Here is a 23,382-nt window from a genome sequence, read left to right as displayed (position 1 = left end):
TGTTTGTGCATGTTTAGATGCCTGTATGTGTGTGTGAGACCGGGCAATAGCGCTCCTTCACAGCTCTGTTATGCCGCGAGCGGCTTTTTTCTTTATTTATTTTGGAGATAATACACATATAAATACAACAGAAAGACATAAAACTTATCAAATTACGTGCCCACTTTCGTAGACTTTAAACAATATAGTGTCATTTCTTGATAAAATAGCCTAAGCTATATTGAAATATAATTTAAAGAATTACAAATATCAGATATATATATAAAATCACATTAAATAAATAAACCAATATAAAATAAACAAAATCTAGCTATAACAATGTAGGTAGCCTATATACAATACATAAATCAAACCGTTTTAAAGCCACATATAGCCTAACTTTCATTTTACAAAGACCTATCTAAAAAAAAAAGATTTTAGATATTTTCTAAAAACAATAAACACCGGAGAAGGTTTGAAATATTATTTATAAAGTATTTGGATACGATGATATAAATCAAATCGCGCAAACAGAGCAATATTTGGGTGAGTGAATCTAGCCTACCTTTTTTTCTGTCACTCAGTCCTGCGCAGCGCTCGCTGCTTTAAACGCATTGGGGGAAAGCCCACACACAACATGTGTTCTATATCCTCAAACAACTGTTTATGTTTTTATATGACATGGTTAAATTTATAAATGAAACTTTAAATGAAGAGCTTCAGTAAATAGCTGCTGAGCGCAACAAATATGGCTATATTTTATTAGGCTACTCGCTCTTCTTGTGCCGGAAACACTTAATAAGACGTGCTATATCGAGTTATAAAGGAGAATTTCTGTGGCTTTATACTATGGACGGATGCGCTCTCTGTGATGGGTCCGTTAGTGGCGAGAGCAATGCACAATGCCAACAGTCGGTCGGCGAGTAAACAAATGTAATGAATGGAAATACACAGGTCTGTGCGTATAGACATTTCATGTACTGCTGTACAGTAAGGTGTCATTTGTTTGTTTCGGTTGTCTTCATTTTAATGGTTTCGTGATGATTCTGGTGTGCTTTATCTGCCTCATTCCCGCTGGAGTGGGCGGGTTGTGTGACGTTTGATTCGGGGACGTTCTGTGGGCGGTGTTTGCGTGACGCGCTGTGAGCTTTTAGCCCAACAGCGGAAACGCGACATGATTTCGGCCTCATTTCTCAACCTCCCGGGCTATTGGCCCGGCCCGGCCCGATTAAAGCTCTGGCTCGCACTGGCCCGATAGTGGAAATGCGGCTATTGGCTTCATCACTTTGTCTCCTCTGCACCAATCACCTGGTGTGTGGTGTGTGGTCTGGCGCAATATGGCTGCTGTCGGGTCATCCAGGTGGATGTACACTAATGGCGGATGAGTAGATTCCCCCCAAAAATGTTTTAAGTGCTTTGAGTGTCTAGAAAAGCGCTATATAAAAATGTGAGGACTTACTATTATTATTATTAATAAAAACACTAATGAAGATTTTTATTGATGAAATCAGAGAGCTCCCTTATTTTCCATAGACATCAAGTGAACAGGAACCAAACACATTGTCATATGAAGCTCCAAGAACACTTTTTGCACCAAAAAACAAAACAAAAACTAGCACTAATACAATGATTGTGTGTTTTGCTGCTGATCCTAATGGAAATACATTGTATTGCTTCTAATAAACGGGCACCCTAAAGAGCTGATGCATGAGAGAAGATGTATGTGAACAAAGTTGTATTTAAAGACAATTTGCCTCGCAAAAGTGTTTTTGGAGCTTCATGCGATTAGAGTTGAATCCGTAAAGTCATGTGGACTGTTTTGACAATGGTCTTGGTTCTTTTTCTTGATGATTGCTGTGTATGGAGGAAGAGAGAGCTCTCAGATTTCATCTAAACTATCTTAATTTGTGTTCTGAAGATGAACAAAGTTTTCAGGGGATTGAAATGACATGAGAGTGAGTAACTAATAACAGAATTTTCAACATAGGCTCATTTTGAAAATTTAGCCCTATATAGAATTCTGGAGATTGAGAATTATGTAGCCAAAAGTATGTATGGCTGTATTTCGTCTTTAAAACAAACACTACGTGGGTGGTATGATGCCATTCCATTTCTCGCTTACCAGCTGACAGCTTTCCTGCTGTTACCAGTTTGTCCAGTTAGCTCACTATGTAAGTCGGCTGACTTAATATGCAGAGTGGATGTGACCATGACGATGGGGTTTGAGTTCAGCGAAGAATGGTTCTAAAAAGCGGGTAAAACTAAAACAGAAACCAAAAAATAAAATAAACTAGTAAATAACAGTGTGAGAATGTGGTAAAACCTGAAAACGTGATAAAAATCAGGCGAGAGCTTTTTTTTACTGGATTGCTCTTTAAAACTGTTGGTTGGGTTTAGGGAAGGGAGTGGGCAGGTCAATTGGTGTTTTTGAAAACACTATTGGTTGGGTTTAGGGTCAATCAATCAAGCTGTCAGTCAGTCGCGTCAACAGCATCCTCTGGTGGATTTACGCAAGAACAGCAGACGTGAATGGCACTCGCAAGAGAAATTTGAGATCTGAAAAAGCGTACACAGTGGTCTTTGGTGGATTCGCAAAAACAAAGACTGCAAAAAAAAAAAACTCCTGAGACGTATTTGGCACTCTCCAGAAGTTTATATAGCAGTGCGTTTTCAGAATAAGCATGGGTTGGGATTTTCATTTTTGGCTAAACTAACCCTTAAATGCAATACATTTTATAGCCATTTTTTCAAGCAAGTGAATGTATTAGTCAACATATGTTTTTGTTGCCTCAAATCCCATTTAGATCCACAAAAACGGATTTTTTACTTTCAACTTTCAACAAGAAGAGTCAACTCAAGCTATTCCAGCTTATGGGTTTACTGACACTGTTGCGCCGCTATGGACAGAAATTGACGAAAGCGACGTTTACATAAAACACTTCACTGGTGACCGAATTCTACAGCTAGTGACAAAGAATATTAATCAATATTTTCCTGCTTTCACTGCTGACGTTGTCTATTCTTGTACTTGGGATAATGTGAGATTTTCTAATACTTCTATCTCACAGGTATGATTTGTTTCAGTTTTTGTTTCCAGTTGTCTTGTGACTCTTGCGTGATCATTTGCGGTTTTGTTTTTCTTCAGAGTTCCACTTTTCAAGTATTGCTGATCACCGGTTCTGGTTTATCATTCATTATATTTAATTATGCCAATATTCCCCAAATTAAACATATTGCACTGGTGAGACTTTTCAAATTTACAGGATTAGAGATACAGTGCGTCTGGAAAGTATTCATAGCGCTTCAGTTTTTTCACATTTTTTATGTTACAACCTCATTCCAAAATGAATTAAATTGATTTATTTCCTTAAAATTCTACGCACAATATCCCATAATGACGATGCGAAAAAAGGTTTTTTGAAATTGTTGCAAATTTATTAAAAATAAAAAACCTGAAAAATCACATGTACATAAGTATTAATGAAGCTCTAAATTGAGCTCAGGAACATTCTGTTTCCACTGATCATTCTTGAGATGTTTCAGCAGCTTCATTGGACTTCACCTGTGGTAAATTCAGCTGATTGGACATGATTTGAAAAGGCATACACCTGTTTATATAAGCTCCCAGGGTTGACAGTGCATGTCAAAGCACAAACCAAGAATGAAGACAAAGGAATTGTCTGTAGACCTCCAAGACAGGATGTCAGGACAGGATGGTTCTTCTGTGGAGAGAGGAGAACCTTACAGAAGGACAACCATCTGTGCAGCAATCCACCAATCAGGCCTGTATGGTAGAGTGGCCAGACGGAAGCCACTCCCCACCTGGAATATGCCATCTGAAGGACTCTCAGACCATAAGAAACTAAATTCTGAGGTCTGCTGTGACTAAAATTGAACTCTTTGGAGTAAATACCAGGCGTTACGTTTGGATAAAACCAGGCACCGCTCATCACCAGGCTAACACCATCCCTACAGTGAAGCATGGGGGTGGCAGCATCATGCTGTGGGGATGTTTTTCAGCAGCAGAAACTGGAAGACTAGTCAGGATAGAGGGAAAGATGAATGCAGCAATGTACAGAGACATCCTGAATGAAAACCTGCTTCAGAGTGCTCTTGACCTCAGACTAGGACGACGGTTCATCTTCCAGCAGGAGACTGACCCAAATATCAATGGAGTGGCTTCACAACAACTCGGTGAATGTCCTTGAGTGGCCCAGCCAGAGCCCAGACCTAAATCCTATTGAACATCTCTGGAGAGATCTAAAAATGGTTGTACACTGTCACTTCCCATCCAACCTGATAGAGCTTGAGAGGTACTGCAAAGAGGAATGGACAAAATATCCCAAAGAAAGGTGTCCCAAGCTTGTGGCATCACATTCAAAAAGACCTGAGGCTGTAATCGCTGCTAAAGGTGCATCAACAAAGTATTGAGCATTTATTGAATACTTGCATGTGATTTTTCAGGTTTTTTATTTATGCAACAATTTCATAAACTCTTTTTTCACATTGTCATTATGGGGTATTCTGTGTGGAATATTGAGGAAATAAATTAATTAAATCCATTTTGGAATACGGCTGTAACTTAAAACAATTAGGAAAAGTAAAGCACTATGAATACTTTCCGGATGCACTGTAGGTTAGAACTAATTTTTATTTTCAGTCATGTGAAATTTTTAGCTTCTTCTTACCACATGTTTGTATTCTTAGGCTGGATTTGACACGGCTGATTCAATCGTCTATTATAAAATTCCTGTGTCTAACATCACTGACCTGTCCCACTCCACAAATGTCAACTTTACAGGCCGTTGGGCTTTTCGTGTTGACACTTTGACAACAGAATATGGTAAAAATATATATATTTCTAAAAAAATGTTCTTGTGAAGCTAATTAATGTTTAATTATTACATGTGCTGTACTGAGGCTGTTTTTTTTTTAATTTTATTTCAGGTCTGTTTTATCCGACTAAGGACTCTAAGCTTTACTGTCAAAGTAATGCAGACTCACATCTTCAGTACCTGCGATCTCCTTTCTTGTACTTCAAACGCAAATATTACAACATATCTGTGAGATATATCATTAAATTCATTACATTTGAAGTACATGAATGTATTACAAGCCTCATTTAAATGTTGAAATCTTTCCTGTAGGTCAACTGTAATGGATATTTGACATTTAATGAGTCATTTAATGAAGGATCCCCAAAGGCTTTCCCAGGCAACTCTACTAGAGACATCATAGCTCCACTGTGGACAGAGTTTGACAGTAGTGTTGACACAAGCGTCTCTTACCGCATAGTAAATCAAGGCCGTATTCTGGAACGGGCGACGACTGAAATCAAACAGTATTTCCCACTGTTTGGGTTCTCGGTACATACAGTACTCATTGCTACTTGGAACAGGGTGCCCTACTATAACAGCTCATTATCGGTAAGCAGACTGAATGGTTACACCATTAATGTATAAACTATTAAATGATCACCTTTTAACATAGTTTTGTAGAGTGAGTAGACAAATTATACTTGTTTTTTCTCAACAAAACCTACTGTATTTCTTTACTTTTGCAGGATTCCTCTTTCCAAGTGGTTTTAGTCATGTGCAGAACTTTTTCCTTTGTCATAATGAACTACGGCAACATCTCTTCAACTGGTCAAAGATTTCAGGTTGGAAATAAAAAGACTCTTGTTACAACACTTTGGGCCTGTTCATAGCTGCTCACTTCATGCATTTCCTCTGATTGAATAGCTATTTGATTTATTAAAATTAAATTCTATTTATCATTTGGCCACATAGGCTAAATGTGTCTCCACTAAATAGATATTCAGCATACTAATGATTTATATATGCTACAGGATTTTATATATGCTTTCTTCATTCGTGTTCCAATGAAACATCACAAGCACACAAGACAAGCTTCGAGATTAAGTACTATTAATATAGGCACTGTTAATCATTCGTTCCTTTTTCTTCAGCTTAGTCTCTTATTTATCAGGAGTCACCACAGCAGAATGAACCACCAACTATTCCTACATATGTTTTACGCAATGTATGCTGTTCCAACCTCAACCTAGTGCTGGGATACACCCATACACCTATTCACTCACACCAATTTTGATTTCCCAATTCACCTATAGCGCATGTCTTTGGACTGAGAGGGAAACTGGAGCACCCGGAGGAAACCCACACCAACATGGGGGAGAGCTTACAGACTCCAAACAGAAATGCCAACTGACCGAGCCAGGAGTTAAACCAGCAACCTTCTTGCTGTGAGGCGACAGTGCTAACCACTGAGCCATTGTGTCGCATCTTTCCTCTGTTACATCTTACTATAATAAATAACTTATATAACTCGATCTCACGTATTTAGACCTGTCCAATTTGGTCTGAAGTGCATCCCTGACCTCCTCCTGATCTCAGGGTTCTGTTCTTGTAAATTCTTGTTTTAGTGGCAGAGTCCGGATAACTAGCTCTGTCTAGTCCTGTCCCGACTTGTTTTGTCGTGTGTGTGTGTGTGTGTGTGTGTCTTTCTGTATGAGCGCCATTTGTGAATGCGCATGGACTGTGCGCGTCCGCACCTGATGCAGGCGCGTGGGGTCTTTGCGTGTTTGCAGGTGCGCGCTCCCGTCCGGGTGTTCACGTTTGTCTGTCTGCAGCGTGGCGTTTCATTCCCAGTGTCTCAGTCCAGATAGTTTCGGTTTCGGTCAGCGCTGGGATGAACCATGCACGCTGCATGTGTGAGTGCACGGTGAGTATTTTCATTCATCGTGTAATCGTGTCTTGCATTCAGTCTTCTGTTGGTGTTGTGTTTAGCACGAGGTGTATGTTTACATGCATCGCGTGCTTGTGTTGTCATGAACACGCGGTTAATGAGTTCTCTTATTGGCTGCGTGTTCTTGTCCTATGTGAGCGCATGGCTTGTGTTGTCTCTGTGTCATGTGCTCTCCTGTCTATTGTCTAGTTCCACCCTCCTTGTTAACCCATTATTAGTTAATTATGTTCATCTGTTTGTGTGTTAATTTACTTCTGCTTATATTCTCCTCATGTCTGCTGTCCTGTGCCAGTTTGTCATCGTATGTCGTCGTTTATACCCATGCCGTGTTTCTAGTTCTCACCCCTACCAGCCTGCCTAGTCCTGTGTGCTTGTCTATTTATTTGTTTTGCTAGTGTTTTCCCCCTCGGGGTAGTTTATTTTGCTGTTTATTTTTATTTTTACTATTAATAAAAACCCATTTAGTTCTGCACTTGAGTCCTCGGCCCTTTCCTCAACACAAACCGTGACACCTGAAGTTGTTTGAGAAGTTATATCCGTCTTGAATGCATTTCGGAGGGTATTTACGTACTTCTCTCGATCAGATAGCTATCTGATCACAGAAAACGCATGAAGTGACTAGGTGTAAACAGCCCCTTTCAGACAGTATTAATAAGATCTTACTGTATTGATATCATTGTAACTGGATTTAATGGGTTTAATTTGTATTAATTAATGTTTTGTTTTTTTTACTCAGGCTGGTTATGACACAATAAACTCAACAAATTATTTTTCAATCCCTTTACCTGATCAAAATAAGCTCTCCAAATCCAGCAATGTCAATGTGCCCGGACGCTGGGTTTTCCGTGTTGATGGTAGATCGAATGAGGGTAACAACACAATTTAATATTTAGAGAATATCACAAATATGGCATGAGTGAAAAAGAAATGCATGTTATCACCTTTTTTCGTTCTATCCTCATCTTTAAACACTCATAATAATACTTGATGTATTAGAAATATTTTATCCATATGGGGATGCAGAGGATGAGATAAACCCACAGTCAGATGATGGAAGTTCTCCACCAATCCCCTTGCTGCAGTCATTTGTGTACTTTGGAAATACATATGACACGATATTTGTAAGAAGCATTCATTAACGACATTCTTATATTTTCCATCTATGATGTTGAATTGTGGTGATAATTAAAAAATTGAGGTAATGTATTTTGATCCTACAGGTGAATAATAATGGAGACCTGACCTTTGATAAACCGCTTCACCAGTATAATCCTGATAATTTTCCTGCATACTCAACTAGAGATATCATCGCCCCTCTGTGGACAGATATTAATAATGGAATGGAAGGAACTATTTCGTACCGACAAGTAACAAATGGTGATATCTTGAATCGGGCGTCAAAAGACATTAACAGATATTTTCCCAACTTAAACTTCTCTGCCTCATGGGTTTTCATTGCTACATGGGATAAAGTACCGTACTATGGATACAGAGAGTCAGTAAGTTATTCTTTTAGCTATTATGCTCTGCTAGCATCAAGTGTTTAAGATGCGTTGACACCTATTGTATCTATTAGTGTTCCTCTTTCTCTTCTTTTGTTGTTGTTTTGAGTCGATGGCAGCCCAAACTATCACATGGTAAAGAAATTTGGCAGATCAATAGAGGAGAGTCTGCACTTTAACCATATCCTTTATCTCAGATATTTTTAGCCCTATTGATTTTTAAACTCTTCATAGAATGTCATTTTGATTTTCTCAAAAATGTATTTATCTTCATCTTAAAACCATGACAGCATAATTTGTATAAATTAAAGTACAATTATTAAAACCGTTCTCGAAAAGTACACAAACAGATTTCACAAAGAGCTAGCCAAAGTGTACATGAGGTTAAAGTCCCTGTTACGAGAACCAGCGATCGCTCTCCGGAGATCGCTGGTTTCCACTATACCAGGACTACATTTTCATACATGCACTTCTTCCAGACACGCACGCCTGTTCATTCATCTATCCTGATTACAATCACCAGCTGAACCTTGTTACAGACTGATAGCTTACCACACATAAGCCACTCATGAACTCATCCAGTTTGCTACATAGTGACATTACAACGCGTTTCTTCCTGTCTTGTTTATCCGTGTTCAGACCCTAGCCTTGCATTCCTTGTTATCCTGTTTAGCCGCCTGCTTTAAGACCTGTTGCCTGTGAATACGATTACGATTTTGGATTTGCCTGCATATACCCAATTGTACCTGATTTGACCACTGCTTGCCTGACGCTGATTAAACCTGCATATTGGATCTTACCTCCAGTTGTATCTGTCACTCCCCCCGGGTCAATACAATCCCGTTCACACGGTGAAATTTTTGCCCATGATTTTGATCATTAGAGACAATTTTTGAAAATCTGACTTTAATCCTAGGTTTGGATTGACGTCCGCTGACAGCTGATTTATAGTTGATATGAACAAATTTCTGGCAGTGTGACTTAAAGGGTCACGAAACCCCCTCGTTTCAGCAGGGTGTTTTCACACCTCTACTTTGGAAAAAGTCAGAAAAGTGGGCGTGTCCAGCTCTGTTTAGGGGGGAGTGTCAGAGGAAGAAAAGTGGGATGGTGTGGGAGTGTCTACAGAGTCAAAATACACACACACACACACACACACACACACACACACACACACACACACACACACACACACACACAGGAGAAAGTGAGGGTGTTTAACCTACATGGACATCTGTAGTCGAATTATTTGCCAAATTATTAAATGGTGGACTTTAACTGCAGTTTGGCTCTTTCATTCAGGGAATTCATTCATGCCCCTCGCGACAAACGAGATATTTGATTTGAGGAACTGCTCTAACCGTGTAAAAAACCTCTGCATTTCCCGGAAACTTAGATGCACACGGCAGGTAGCGTCAGAAAGCCGCGTGTGTTATTCCGGTCTCTAAATGCGGTAAAAACCTTACATGAGTTTGGTTGTGGTGCTAACATGTTTACACTCGGTGCAATAGTTTGTTAGATACGAACAAACTGAATAAACAAAGAGCACTGGTCGCTCACTTACCAAATCTGTAGAGACAGGACAATCCACAGCAACTAGAGCCGCGTCTTTATGAAGAGAAGACTACAAGCGAATCCGTATTTCAGCGTTTGCAGATGAGAACAGCTCTCAGGTAAACAATGTTCCTCCTTAGACACGTAAGTTATTGTTGTCGAGCGTCGCGTACACTGCTAATCCACACGTGACTCCAGCTGAGCTCTCACAGAGAGAAAATGAAAACGAAACTTAACTGCGGCAAACTATAAAAGCAACACTTCACGCTTGTTTTGCCAACACAACGTGGCGTCTCTGTCGTCTAAACACTGTGACCAGTAATGAATATTAATGAAGTTGCACAATAGAGCGCGCTGATTGGTTTGAACCAAGCCTTACTCATGCATTAATGCATCACACTGTAAGACGTAATAAGACTCACTCTGGCACAGGCGTCCAGTCTGCACGCTGGAATACACGCTATTATGTCATGACCGTGACGCAACTTCAAAAATTCGTTTCAAACAGGAAGTACGAATTTGCTTGAAATAACAACCAATTTACACTTTTTAGTGAAATATAGGTGTCCTAATAGTGTTTTTAGCAGTGTGAGACACATATACGACTGTCAACAGCTCAGAAAATGTGTTTTGGTGTTTCGTGACCCTTTAAGAGTGATAAGTGTTATCTTGCAATGAGCGTCAATCCAAGAACCAATAGTGATGATGAAATCAGTGCAACAACTTCAAACCACCTCAGGCTAGTGTTGAAAGAGATTTTTTTTTCTAGTTTATTATTAAGGCATGGTATGAGTAAAAATTAATCCATCAGATTGCTTAAGTTTGCTGAAAGGCATAATTTCCGAACAAGGATTACTGAACATGTCACTGTTAATATCAGTGGTGTGAAGAAACAAATCACAAATACTCAACCTACTGAAATTATGTAGTTTATCTCAGAAATTGTAATATACTGAGTAGTTTTATAAATGTGTACTTTCACTTTCCCTTGAGTACATTTTTAGCGCTGTATCTGTACTTTTACTTCACTACTTTCCTTCAACCTGCAGTCACTTCTTTATTTTTTCTTGTCTATGGGGATTAGAAAAATCAGTCCTGTGATTCCTGTCTAATCAAATCGCACAGGTATAATGAACAACCTCAAGACATGGGAGATTAACAATTTCAGCAAACTGTTTGGAAGCATTAAAAATATCAAAGAAGATGTCCAAAATCATCACGCATTGACCCAGAGACTGTTTAGATGCTTGTCACTGATGAGAAAATGACGGATGTTTACTGTATGATCACCGTAATCGCCTTAGCAGACACAAGACATCAACATGACGTCAGATTGACATTGTGTTGTTACTTTGTTTGGAAATGAAAATTGGGTTAACATCAGGCCAACGTCAATGTCCAACGGCAAACCTAAAATCAATCGTATATCAATGCCTAATGATGTTAGAGCTTGACGTTGTGTAGACGTTACTACTATGACGTCTATCAGATATTGGATTTTGGTTGCCGTACCTGGTGAATAAATGTCAGAATTTGACATTGATATGTTGTTGGTTTAAGATGTTAGCTTTGTTGGATTTTGGTCGTTTTTCTAACATAACTATAACATTGTTATTGGACATCAAAATAACATTGTCCTTAGACGCTGGCTAGACATTGAATTTTGGTCACCTGACATCACAACCTAAATCTAACCTAATATTAACGTCATATGACGTTGTGTGCCTGCTGGGCAATCACTAAATGCACTACAGAATGTTACGTTTACACACAAATCCACAAATTACATGTAAACGCATCAACTTTTTACAGTGTAATACTCACTACTCACTACTCTTGAGTAATTTTGAAAGGTCTACTTTTTACTCATACTTTGAGTAATATTTACAACAGGTACTTTTACTCACACTACATTTTAGGCAAGTAATGTTAATTTTACTTAAGTATGATTTTTCAATACTCTTTCCGCCATTAAACAGCATTAAAACAGAAGTTAAGGATTTCCTTTCCCCCCCCTACCCAATTGAAATAGTTTCTGAAATGAAAAATGGGAACTGATTGAATTGTTGGATGATTGCTAACAAAATGGAGGAAGATCTGAATGCTTGTTGAGGATTACTGTCCACCGGAACCACCATCGGCATCCTCTAGTGCAGAATGACTAAATAATGATCAGATACCTGTAAACTCACGCAAACTCGGGGAGAATACGCAAACTCCACACAGAAATGCTAACTGACACAGCCAAGGCTCGAACCAGCGACCTTCGTGCTAAAGCAGCAGCGCTATCCACTGCGCTACCCTTAATTTATCTTAAAATTATTTGTCTTAAAATAATGAATGAATTAGAACACTGTGTCATGCTTTAACATATCAACGATTCAAAAATATTATTAAATAAACATTTAAAGAACTTAACAAGTGATTTTCACCTATTCTGACAGGACGATTCTTGTACTAATGAATAATTTGTGGTTTCTTCTAGGAGTCTACCTTCCAAGTGGTTTTAGTGTCTGACAAAAAGCGGTCATTTACACTCATGCATTATGATTATATCACTTACACCCAATCTGCAGAGGTAAAGCACTCTTTAAAGTCTATCAGTATAATTTGTTACTCAAGTTTTTGATCTTTAGCATTTTTCTTTGTGTTTTTTTTTTCATTAACAGTCCGGCTATGACACAAACGGCTCTACTGTTTTCTATTCAATCCCTGTTTCTGATGTGACAAACCTGCCATACACAAGCAATGTCAATGTCAAGGGCAGATGGGTATTTCGTGTTGACAATTCATCAGAAGTCAAAGGTAAACATTTCATTAAGTTCAGATTTTTACTTTTCTATTTGCTCTGAAAAGTTGTAAGCCTTATGTGTTGATGTGTTCATAACATATGCCTCTGTTTTTGTTTTGCAGGAAGTTGCATTAATACTAATTCCCAAGGTACATAAGTTTGATTTTTTGTCCATAGATGAATGTACATTGAAACTTATGTATTTTAATTATGGCAGTGTCAGATCAGGGGGAAAAAACCCATTAACAAAGCACAAAAACACATAGACATAACAACAGAGGGTGGGAACACGGCATGTAAATATAGTCTGATGAGGGTGGCAGCCAACTGGTCCTGCCGCTAGAGAGCGCTGGTCACAGACCTGCCTACCCACTCCGGCGGGTGAAAGCACACAAAGGCGTGAAATGCGGGGCCAAGTATCTGTAGCTGTGTATGTGAGTGTGTGTGTAAGCCTCTAGAGCAGTGGTCACCAAACTTGTTCCTGGAGGGCCAGTGTCCTGGAGATTTTAGCTCCAACCCTAATCAAACACACCTGAACAAGCTAATCAAGCTCTTACTAGGTATACTTGAAACATCCAGGCAGGTGTGTTGAGGAGGTTGGAGCTAAACCCTGCAGGGACACCGGCCCTTCAGGAGCGAGATTGGTGACCCCTGCTCTAGAGTCTCAACAGGTGTCTTTGGAACAGGGAGCAGGAATTTCAGAGAGTCTCCTTAACTTGCTATACTGGGGAAGTTGTTTCTTCTCCAGCCGATGCCGTCTGGCAGGAGAGTCAAAGGGAAGCCGAAAGAGAAGAGAAGTTTTTCTAATTAAGAACAATATATGCCAAATTCGCAGATATTTAATGTCCATCACAGGTCTTCAGGTCTGACCAAATCTTGTTGCAGAGCCGCAGCCGCTAGTTTCATCCCAATGTTTTCCAATTTGCGGTCCAAGGCCACAATCTAGTTTGAACAACACAGCTCACTACTGTTTCAATCCAGCTGGCCAGCTTGGTGGGTTTTTGAGTGGCACATACCACTTTCATCAATCGTCGATACCCCAGGACCCTGTGTAACCCCGCCGGTCTTACGCCACCCAACCCGCTCCGAGCTGGATTCGAACCGGCAGTCTTCCGCATGGGATTCGGTTGCTCTACCAAGGAGGTAGACCATGGCCTCTAGCATCTGTCGCTAAAGCACCTTTAGAGGTCAGAGGAGTGAGGTTTACCTGCACAGCACACACTAGCTGGCCTCCGTTACACTCACCCCCCTAAACCTCACTACCATCCGGGTCACGGCACCAATGTAACCCCGCCGGTTTTACGCCACCCAACCCGCTCTGAGCTGGATTCGAACCAGCAATCTTCCGCATGGGAGTCGGTTGTTCTACCAAGGAGGCTAAAGACCATGGCCTCTAGCATATGTCGCTAGAGCACCTTTAGAGGTCAGAGGAGTGAGGTTAACCTGCACAGCACACACTAGCTGGCCTCCGTTACACCCGCATAAGCCCATCAGCAGAAACCCTGTTATCAAAGTTCCGAATAGAGAGATATCTTCATTATCCTCAAGGGACAGAGCGGCTAAGAGCACGACGTGCCCCTTCTCCCTTCTGTTCATCACGTATCCAGCTGCGAACATCCCGGCAGGACAGGTGGATTCCCCCAAACCCAAACTTCTTGTTAAGAAGATGGTTTTAATTGCATTCAGAGACCAATCAAATCCATAATTCCTTATTTGTTTGGAGAGCAGGGCAAGGAGAGCCTTAGAGATAGAATAAGATGAGACAAGAGGGGCCAGCGCCAGGAGAGATATGGGAGGGAGAGGAAAAAAGTGCAACGCCTTGGCAGAGAGCCAAAGAAGATCAAAAGTTAATAGTAGATTAATGGTTGTTTTGACATCTTTGTGAACAGGGATTGTTTTGACAGTAGCTTTATATTTCAGAAATGCAGGGGAAGAACTTTTGTTTTTGCATTTAGCTTTTGTGTAAGCATACCCTAAACTTAAAGAGACAATAACCCTCCTGTTGTCTTGTGGGTCAAAAATGACCCAGGCACCATTTTAAACAATGTTGTTGCTTTTTTTATTTTGAAATAAAACAAAATGTAATTACCTTAACATCAGAAACAAAGGGGAATCATTTTAATGTTGTAATAAAGGCTATTACACATTTAGGGTAAAACTGTTGTCCTTTGGGTAAATTTTGCCTGTTATAAAACAATTTTAACACCACAATAATAATAAAATAAAATAAATATACTGGCACGTAACACACACTGTTACTGTAAACTTTATTGTCCCTTTTTGGATGCGATTTGACTGAGATCCTGAGGGAAGAGTTTGAAATGAATCAAATAGAGGATGGGATATATCAGATGTAATCTTTCTTTAAGACCTGGATTTCATAAAAATAGGATAACCACAGTATTGATTCCCCAATACTTTGCAGCAGGTATTTAAAACCTTAGATAGTTCTTATGTTTTACTTTTAAAGAAGCAAACAGCAAGCAACAAATCAATGAAAAGGTTCAAATGGATTCTACGTATATAGGATTTGTTAAACGCTACTATCAGAGTCCTGTCGATATTAAACTTTACTAATTTTCACAGAAAATAAAGTCTTTGTTGGCCTGTCCTACATAGTCTTTCAGTGTTCTCCTTACAATTTAATATATTATCAATAATTCCTAGGTAGGTAACTTTCGACTAATTCAATCTGGTGGTTATCAACCATAGTACCTAAGGCCCCGTTTACACTAGTGCGTTTTAGTTTTAAAACGGCGTTTTAGAATGAAAACGATCCGCGTCCACACTCGCGTTTTACCCAGCGATTCTGAACTGCTCTCCGTCCACACCAAAACGCTGAAAACGCACATCACGTGACCACACACACACTCTCGGGCAAGCGCTCCAGCATTTCTACCCAGATGAGAGCTCTGCTTGTCGGACTGCTCATCACGCATCTCCCGCTGGATCTAATCTCACTATATTTGCTAAACGTGATATTTCATTCATGTTGTTGTCTTTATCTAACGACATAGGCCAATTCCCTGACTTTGGTCATTGGAATCTATTAAGTTACTTGTTCACGGGTAACATGTTTTGGTTAAGCGCAAAGATAAGTTAATGATTAATCCAGGTACATTGACTGATCGCTCGTCTTTATTTCCTACAATGTATAAACTTATTGTATGTTATACTTTTATAAGTATCGATTATTAAAACTGATATTCAGCAAAAGAGAGGGCATGTTTCGTATTTTCACTGAAATTGAAAGGAAGCAGTTGTTATAGGCTCCGTTTTGTTATAAATATCCACACAGTGAAGATGACGCTCATATATGCAGCACGACGCCTCAACATTTCTGCTGTCTGTTACGTTGCTAATATTAAAAAGAAAATAGGCAGTTCCTTAAATCATGTTTACATTTTATTGTTGAGAAAGTGAAACAACGTAGCCAAGGTGATGTGAATGAAGTTATAAAGTACACTGTTCCCTTTGAAGATTTACCCGTGTGCTCGGTATGTTTTCCATATCAAACTGAGAAAGGGGAGACTGCAGCCTTGATCAAACTTGCGAAGTCTGAACTTACAAGAAGAGGATGCGAGACTGAACTGTGTGTGGGCTACTTAATATTGAGGAAAAGCCCCAATCAGATAGGCGAACGTTCGCAGCCCCGCCTCCGTTTTCAGATGTCTCCGTCTTTCCCCATCCACACTGAGACGGAGCAGCAGCGTTTTAGAATGAAAACGGCCTCTCCAGCGTTTTCAAAAAGCTCCGTTTTCGGCGCTCGAGAACTCCGGCGTAGTGTGGACGGATGGCGTAACCGTAGCAAAACTTATGCGTTTTCAAACTAAAACGCACTAGTGTAAACGGGGCCTAAAACTATAGCCTGCTTCCGCCACAGGTCAATACACATCTCCTTTGTTTTCTCTGTGTTCAGACATAGACAAGTGTCATCCGCAAACTAAAGAATGTATCGACACACACAGACACACACTTTAACATTTATAAAAAAGGATTTGCTTACTTTTAGCATTAGAAAATACACACTTTACTTTGGTCAAAAACGACTCTAATTAAACATTGATGAAATGCAGCGCACCAAAGAGGAAAAACCCAAACATTCACAGAGAGTGAGATGAAGATGAGGTTGTTTCTTAAATAGTGTTTCAAAATAGTTTTAGGGATTGAAATTAAATCTGGCTGCTTTATTTTAGAGGTTAACTGAAGGCAGTTCATATTTGACCCAAAGAGTGTATATACAATTCTAAGACAACAGAAGGGGTAAACATGGAGCAATACTTGATGTGGAGTTGAGAAGGACAGCTTTTTAAAAAGAGCAAAGCTATTCAAGAACTTTCAGGTAATACAATGTAAACTCTTATGTGTTTGCAGCTTTAGATAGTCCCAGTGCTGCGGTGTGTGGAATAATCCCAGTTAACAGCAGCAATGGTACAGTAGGAGGTCAGAACTCTTCAGCTGTTCACTGGCCATGGCAGGCTAGTCTTTATTGGTACAGCGGTCAAACATGTGGAGGTTCTCTCATCAACAAAGAGTGGGTGCTGTCTGCTGCCCACTGCTTTAATGGGCAACGGAATGGGTAAATATTCAACATGCAAATAAAAAATGGAGCTTTTATAGAAGCTGTTTACTTTTATCAATTGATTTACCCACATTTACATGAACATCAATCGAATTATGTACAGTGCATCTGGAAAGTATTCAAAGCGCTTTTTCCACATTTTCTTATGTTATAGCCTTTTTCCAAAATGGATAATTTATTTCCTCAACATTCTACACACAACATCCCATAATGACAATGTCAAAAAAAGTTTTTGAATTTGTTGCAAATTTATAAAAAATAAAAAACTTGACAAATCACACGTACATCAGTATTCACAGCCTTTGCTCAACACTTTGTTGATGCACCTTTGGCAGCAATTACTGCCTCCAGTCTTCTTGAAGATGATGCCACAAGCTTGGGACACCAGATTCTGGAAATTTTTGCCCATTCCTCTTTGCAGTACCTCTCAAGCTCTATCAGGTTGGATGGAAAGCAACGGTGTACAGCCATTTCCAGATCTCTTTAGAGATGTTCAATAGGATTTAGGTCTGGGCTCTGGCTGGGCCACTCAAAAACATTCACAGAGTTGTTGTGAAGCCACTCCATTGATATTCTGGTGGTCTGCTTTGGATCATTGTCATGCTGAAAGATGAACCGTCGCCCCAGTCTGAGGTCAAGAGCACTCTGAAGCAGGTTTTCATTCAGGATGTCTCCCTACATTGCTGCATTCATCTTTCCCTCTTTCCTGACCAGTCTTCCAGTTTCTGCTGCTGAAAAACATCCTCACAGCATGATGCCGCCACCACCATGCTTCACTGTAGGGATGCTATTAGCCTGGTGATGAGCGCTGCCTGTTTTTTTTTCCAAAGGTAATGCCTGGCATTCACTCCAAAGAGTTAAATTTTAGTCTCATCAGACCAGAGAATTTAGTTTCTTATAGTCTGAGAGTCCTTCAGATGCCTTTTGGCAAATTCCAGGTGAGGAGTGGCTTCAGTTTGGCCACTCTACCATACAGGCCTGATTGGTGGATTGCTGCACAGATGGTTGTCCTTCTGTAAGGTTCTCCTTTCTTCACAGAAAAACGCTGGAGCTCAGACAGCATGACCATCGGGTTATTGATCACCTCCCTGATTAAGGTCTTCTCTCCCACTCACTCAGCTTAGATGGCCGGCCAGCTCTAAGAAGATTCCTGGTGGTTCCACACATCTTCCACTCACGGATGATGGAGGCCGCTGTGCTCATTGGAACTTTCAGAGCAGCAGAAATGTTTCTGTAAGCTTCCCCATCTGTCTGCCTCGAGACAATCCTGTCTCGGAGGTCTACAGACAATTCTTTTGTCTTCATGCTTGGTTTGTGCTTTGACATGCACTGTCAACCCTGGGACCTTATATAGACAGGTGTATGCCTTTTTAAATCATGTTCAATCAGGTGAATTTACCACAGTTGAACTCCTTTTAAGCTCCTGAAACATCTCAAGAATGATCAGTGGAAACAGAATGTACCCAAGCTCAATTTAGAGCTTCACGGCAAAGGCTGAGAATACTGATGTACAGGTGATTTTCCATTTTTAATAAATTTGCAACAATTTCAAAAACAATTTTTTTCACATTGTCATTATGGGATGTTGTGTGTAGAATTTTGAGGAAATAAATTAATTTAATCTATTTTGCAATAAGGCTGTAACATAACATTTTTCGGAAAAAGTGAAGCGTTATGAACACTTTCCTGATGCAGTGTGCATTATTCTGAAGAAAACATCTAACAACATAGTTAAGTATTATGTTAAGTTTTGTTTCAGAATTGACAGTGTTAACACTCTTTTTGATTATATTCCCTTTTTTGTCTTCCTTGATGAAAGGTTTTATTTGACTGTGATTTTGGGACCAAAGACCCAGAATAAGTATGATCCCAGCCGAATCAGTAGAAGTGTGAAGGCAGTCATCAAACATCCCTATTATAATCCTAATACGAATGATAATGACATCGCTCTGGTCAGATTGAGCTTTCCAATTACCTTCACGGACTCCATCAGGCCCGTGTGTTTAGCAGCTGAAGGCAGTGTGTTCAACAGCGACACAGAGAGCTGGATCACCACATGGAGAAACATCAGTGATGGAGGTAAAAAATCATTCCTGTTTAAAGTGTAATAAAACCTCATATTTCAGTTCAAGTGGCAACACAGATTCCTCTGAAAAAACTTCTAATATTGTATAAGCAAAGCTAGTGGGCATAACTATATATATCCAAATAGGCAGTTCTGTTTAAAATATGATTTAGTTCACTTTATTTGCTCAAGAATTTGCTTCCATACTTTGCTTTCCATACATCAATACTTACTTAATTCAGTGCAATTTTTTTAACAAGATTTTATTTCAAATACCTCAGCAATTTTGTTCCATAACTTATCATGTTTCTTAAATAATATATAAACAAATAGTTATTTTTATGCTTCAGTATAGTCAAAACATATATACAGCACCTTTATTTTCTAATGACTTCGGTTCCATTGTAAACAAGATAACCAGTGTTAAACAAGGGTTAAACAAGTTCTCCTGTATTTCCTGCAGTGCCGCTTCCATCCCCAAAGATTTTTCAGGAAGTGGAGGTGCCTGTAATTGGTAACCGACAGTGTAATTGTCTCTATGGAGTTGGATCCATAACAGACAACATGATTTGCGCTGGTCTGCTGAAGGAAGGCAAAGACTTGTGTCAGGTACAGAAACCATGCTTAGTGTTTTCTTAAAAATTAAGCTGTCTTGGCCATTTTAGTTAACAGCATATTGTTTTTCAGTAAGAACAACATTCATGTGAAACTAAATCATCCATGACTTACAAAAGATTGATTTATAGCACAAATTAAATACAGTATATACATGGTTGAGGGAAAAATGAGCCACCAGTAGCGATATACAGCCATATTGCACTGCTTTAAGTGTTGTATTTCGTATATACAACAGTTTGACGGCATAATTGTGTATATAAAAAAGAAAAATCACACACAAAGTCTCAAAATCCTACTTTCTTCCACCATTTATACACATCTGCTGTTGATGTCAGACCAGCAGAAACCTGCTTCTTCACAAACGTCACTTTAGAGCTAGTGTTTGAATGATTCTGTAGCGTAATGTTTAAAGTGCTGACAAAACAGGTGATTTCGCTCACATTTTAAAATTATAAGGCTGAACGGCATGAAATGTCATCAGTCTATAGACATTTGCTAGTATTTCTCTGTTGCAATCATGAAATCGCAATAAGTATCCCTAAAAAAGCCAAAGCAGCGCAAACAATACCATATTACTGTTAGGTTTGCTATAAGGAAAAGCGCTAAACACATGCGGGCATTTCTTTTTACTTTCTGTTTGGTAAACTAGTCTGCAGTAACAAAAACAGGGGACTCATTAGAAACAAACAGATAGCCAATCAAAAAGTAACTCAGGGTTATACAAAGAGTGGCCAACACAACACACATACATTCCTGATCTGTGAGTCCCTCACACTCAATACACTTCAATTCCTATGGTATGAATATAAATTATTAATTTTTTGATCAGCTGTAGTTTGAAATTATGTTGTTTTTCACCTCTAAGGTCTTGTTATGCGGTGTCTGCCGCTATCTTGTGGATAAAGAACATCAATAGTCTTCGCTTTGTTCAAAGACAGGCTAATGGCCACCAACATGCTGTCTCTCAAAAATGATAATTATTTAAAAATAGCCACTATCCTTATAAATAAACTGCTTAGTTGTGATCTAAACAACAACATTCTCGACTAAAAAAGCCTTAAATGTACATTTTGTTGCCCAACAGCAGCAATATTTGTCAAACTATAAAGCGTCCTCTGCTTGCTGCTGTATGTGGGTGGCGTAATACAGAAGAGTGAAGGGTTAAGAGGCTGGACGGCTGCTGTTATTTGCAGAATATTACACAACTATCAGCCAATCAGAGAGTAGAGGGTGTTCACGGGGTCTTAAAAAGTATTAAAAGTTGATAAATCAATTATGAGAAAATTAAAGCCCCTAATTAAGGTATTAAAAAGTCTTAATCCTTTTTTATGAGGTCTTAAATTTTGCTCAAGCGTTGTCCAAAGTGTTTGACTCCAAAAAAGCAAAAATATACATTTATTTTGGTTCGGGCCGGGTGCGTCCGGCCAAGCTCCTCCATCCAGGTGATAATTTCGTAATTTGCTACAACATGGGGAGGTGATGTGATGCTCTACACATGTAGAAACCATAGAGCAGGGCTATTCAATTGGTGACCCGCTAGGCGATTTGTTCCGGCCTTCCAAATTGTGTGACCAAGACATCAAAAATAAATTTACTTCAGTCGAAAAACGGCCGCTTAAGTTATGAAGTGATGTTCGTCTGTTCAATACGACACGAGCTGCAGTTGAAGGCTGCAGAGAGTAAGTCACCTGACATTAGGCAAGTGAGTGATGCGAGCAGCTGAAAACATTTAGATCTTTAAGCTTAAAGGCTTCTCAACGCCGCTCTGCTGTTGCACAGAACAAAACAGCTGCAACTAAACAAAGTTATGCCACCTGTGCGCTGGTTTAAAGTTCTGAGCTTATAGCTACATCAAGGGTAACACTTAATACCTTATCTAAGTTCTGTTGCATGGTTGTGCCCCATTCATTTATCCAACTACAACTGTTTATTAGCAACTGTTTATTAAGTTAAAGGTTTGATACTGATTGAAACTTGAAGTGGCGACGAGGTCTTAAAATATTCTGTGGGAAGATCTTTAAAAAGTCTTAAAAAGGTATTGAAATTTCCTTTAGGATTTCTGGATATACCTTGTAGTATGATTACATTTAAATTTAGCACCAGTTTTTGAGAAGTGTATTGTGCACAGTTTTTCTACAGTTTTTGACTGATGTGTGTTTTCAGGGGGATTCAGGGGGTCCGATGGTGAGCAATCAGAGCTCTGTATGGGTCCAGTCTGGTATCGTCAGTTTTGGCTCAGGCTGTGCTCAGTCTGAGTTTCCCGGTGTGTACACCAGAGTATCACGCTATCAGGAATGGATCACCTACTTTACCTGCAGCGATCCTCCAGGTTTTGTGCAGTTTACCTCCACAGGAGCAGATCCAGACTACTGTTACTCCTGCCCTGGCCGTCCTCTTCTGTGTAACGCTTCAGCAGTTGTAGAACAGCAAAAACAATTATCTGCAGCGTCTATATCACACAATTATATGCTGTCATATTTTTGGTTGTTTCTAGCTCTAGCATCCCTGTTTATCATGTAAATACACCAATGTTGTTAGAATTTTCTGTAAACTTTTTAACATTAGCTCAAAGCTTATTTGTTCATACTAGTGCATCACTTTTTTACATGCTAATCATGGTAGCATTATACTTAACATGGCAGCAACATGCTAATTCATGTTCGCAACATGCTATGTTTAACTGCTAGAACCAACTACATAAATTAGCAGTGTGCTACAATGCTAGCAAGACACTCAAACATGCTACATGTTCTAAAAGATGCTAGAAACAAGCTAACAGCATACTGATCCATTAAAGCAATATGTTAAATGTACAAACACTGGTAGCAGGTAAATTCATGCTAGTATTTTATTCATTCATGCTAGCAAATTGCTTGAAACTTAGTAGTTAACATTAATGCATATAGAAAATAATTAACTTGCATAATTTACATAGTTAACCTGAACTGCACTTTAAGCTGAATAATAGTGTCTTGCAAATTAACTAACAAAATATACTGACGTGTTATAGCAACATGCTACATTTAAAACATGCTAGAAACATCTAAACATTTTAGCAATGTATTGCTAGCATGGCATTCAAACATGCCACATGTTCTAAAATATGCTAGAAACAAGCTAGCAGCATACCGATCCATTAAAGCAGCATGTTAAATGTACATAACATGCTGTAGCAGCCAAATTCTTCCTAGTTTTTGTTTATTCATGTTAGCAATATGCTAGAAACTTAGTAGTTAATGTATACAATGACTAATTAACCTACCTTGCATAGTTAACCTAATTAAGCCTTTGAATTCCACTTTAAGCTGAATAATAGTGTCTTGCAATATAACTTATAACCTTAAGTACAACCTTAAAGTATTTTATAGTCTTTGATTCAGATTAAAGTGTAATTTAAAGACCTAATCAGTTTACTACGAAAGTTAAAATAATTAGTCAAATTATTTTGTAACTGATTTGCTGTGTACTTGTCAAATAAATAAACAAGAAGGATTATTTTGAGTTTATTTAATTATCTTGTTTATGAAGA

At 39.1% G+C, this 23,382-nt stretch overlaps 1 protein-coding gene across 3 annotated transcripts in view; it reads left to right on the top strand.

Annotated features, from left to right (window-relative positions):
* si:dkey-32n7.7 overlaps positions 1-23,381 on the top strand; it is a 50,913-nt gene extending 27,532 nt beyond the window's left edge. For 2 of the 3 annotated variants that reach the window (XM_073918080.1, XM_073918079.1), the window contains 16 exons: positions 2,784-3,047; positions 3,125-3,220; positions 4,687-4,822; positions 4,927-5,042; positions 5,127-5,405; positions 5,543-5,638; positions 7,481-7,613; positions 7,741-7,865; positions 7,965-8,243; positions 12,283-12,375; positions 12,467-12,602; positions 12,711-12,737; positions 16,963-17,167; positions 18,990-19,249; positions 19,699-19,844; positions 22,017-23,381. In XM_073918080.1, coding sequence (XP_073774181.1) covers positions 2,784-3,047; positions 3,125-3,220; positions 4,687-4,822; positions 4,927-5,042; positions 5,127-5,405; positions 5,543-5,638; positions 7,481-7,613; positions 7,741-7,865; positions 7,965-8,243; positions 12,283-12,375; positions 12,467-12,602; positions 12,711-12,737; positions 16,963-17,167; positions 18,990-19,249; positions 19,699-19,844; positions 22,017-22,373 — 2,748 coding nt within the window. In that variant the 3' untranslated portion in view covers positions 22,374-23,381. The remainder of the gene's footprint in view (positions 1-2,783; positions 3,048-3,124; positions 3,221-4,686; positions 4,823-4,926; positions 5,043-5,126; positions 5,406-5,542; positions 5,639-7,480; positions 7,614-7,740; positions 7,866-7,964; positions 8,244-12,282; positions 12,376-12,466; positions 12,603-12,710; positions 12,738-16,962; positions 17,168-18,989; positions 19,250-19,698; positions 19,845-22,016) is intronic. The other variant, XM_021480208.3, reaches the window with a different exon arrangement.
* Position 23,382: the final 1 nt, after the last annotated feature.

Source organism: Danio rerio, chromosome 12, assembly GCF_049306965.1.
Source record: "Danio rerio strain Tuebingen ecotype United States chromosome 12, GRCz12tu, whole genome shotgun sequence".
NCBI classification, from domain to species: Eukaryota; Metazoa; Chordata; class Actinopteri; order Cypriniformes; family Danionidae; genus Danio; species Danio rerio.
The sequence above is the reverse complement of the archived record's forward strand: the minus strand, read 5'-3'. Positions and strand labels throughout refer to the sequence as shown.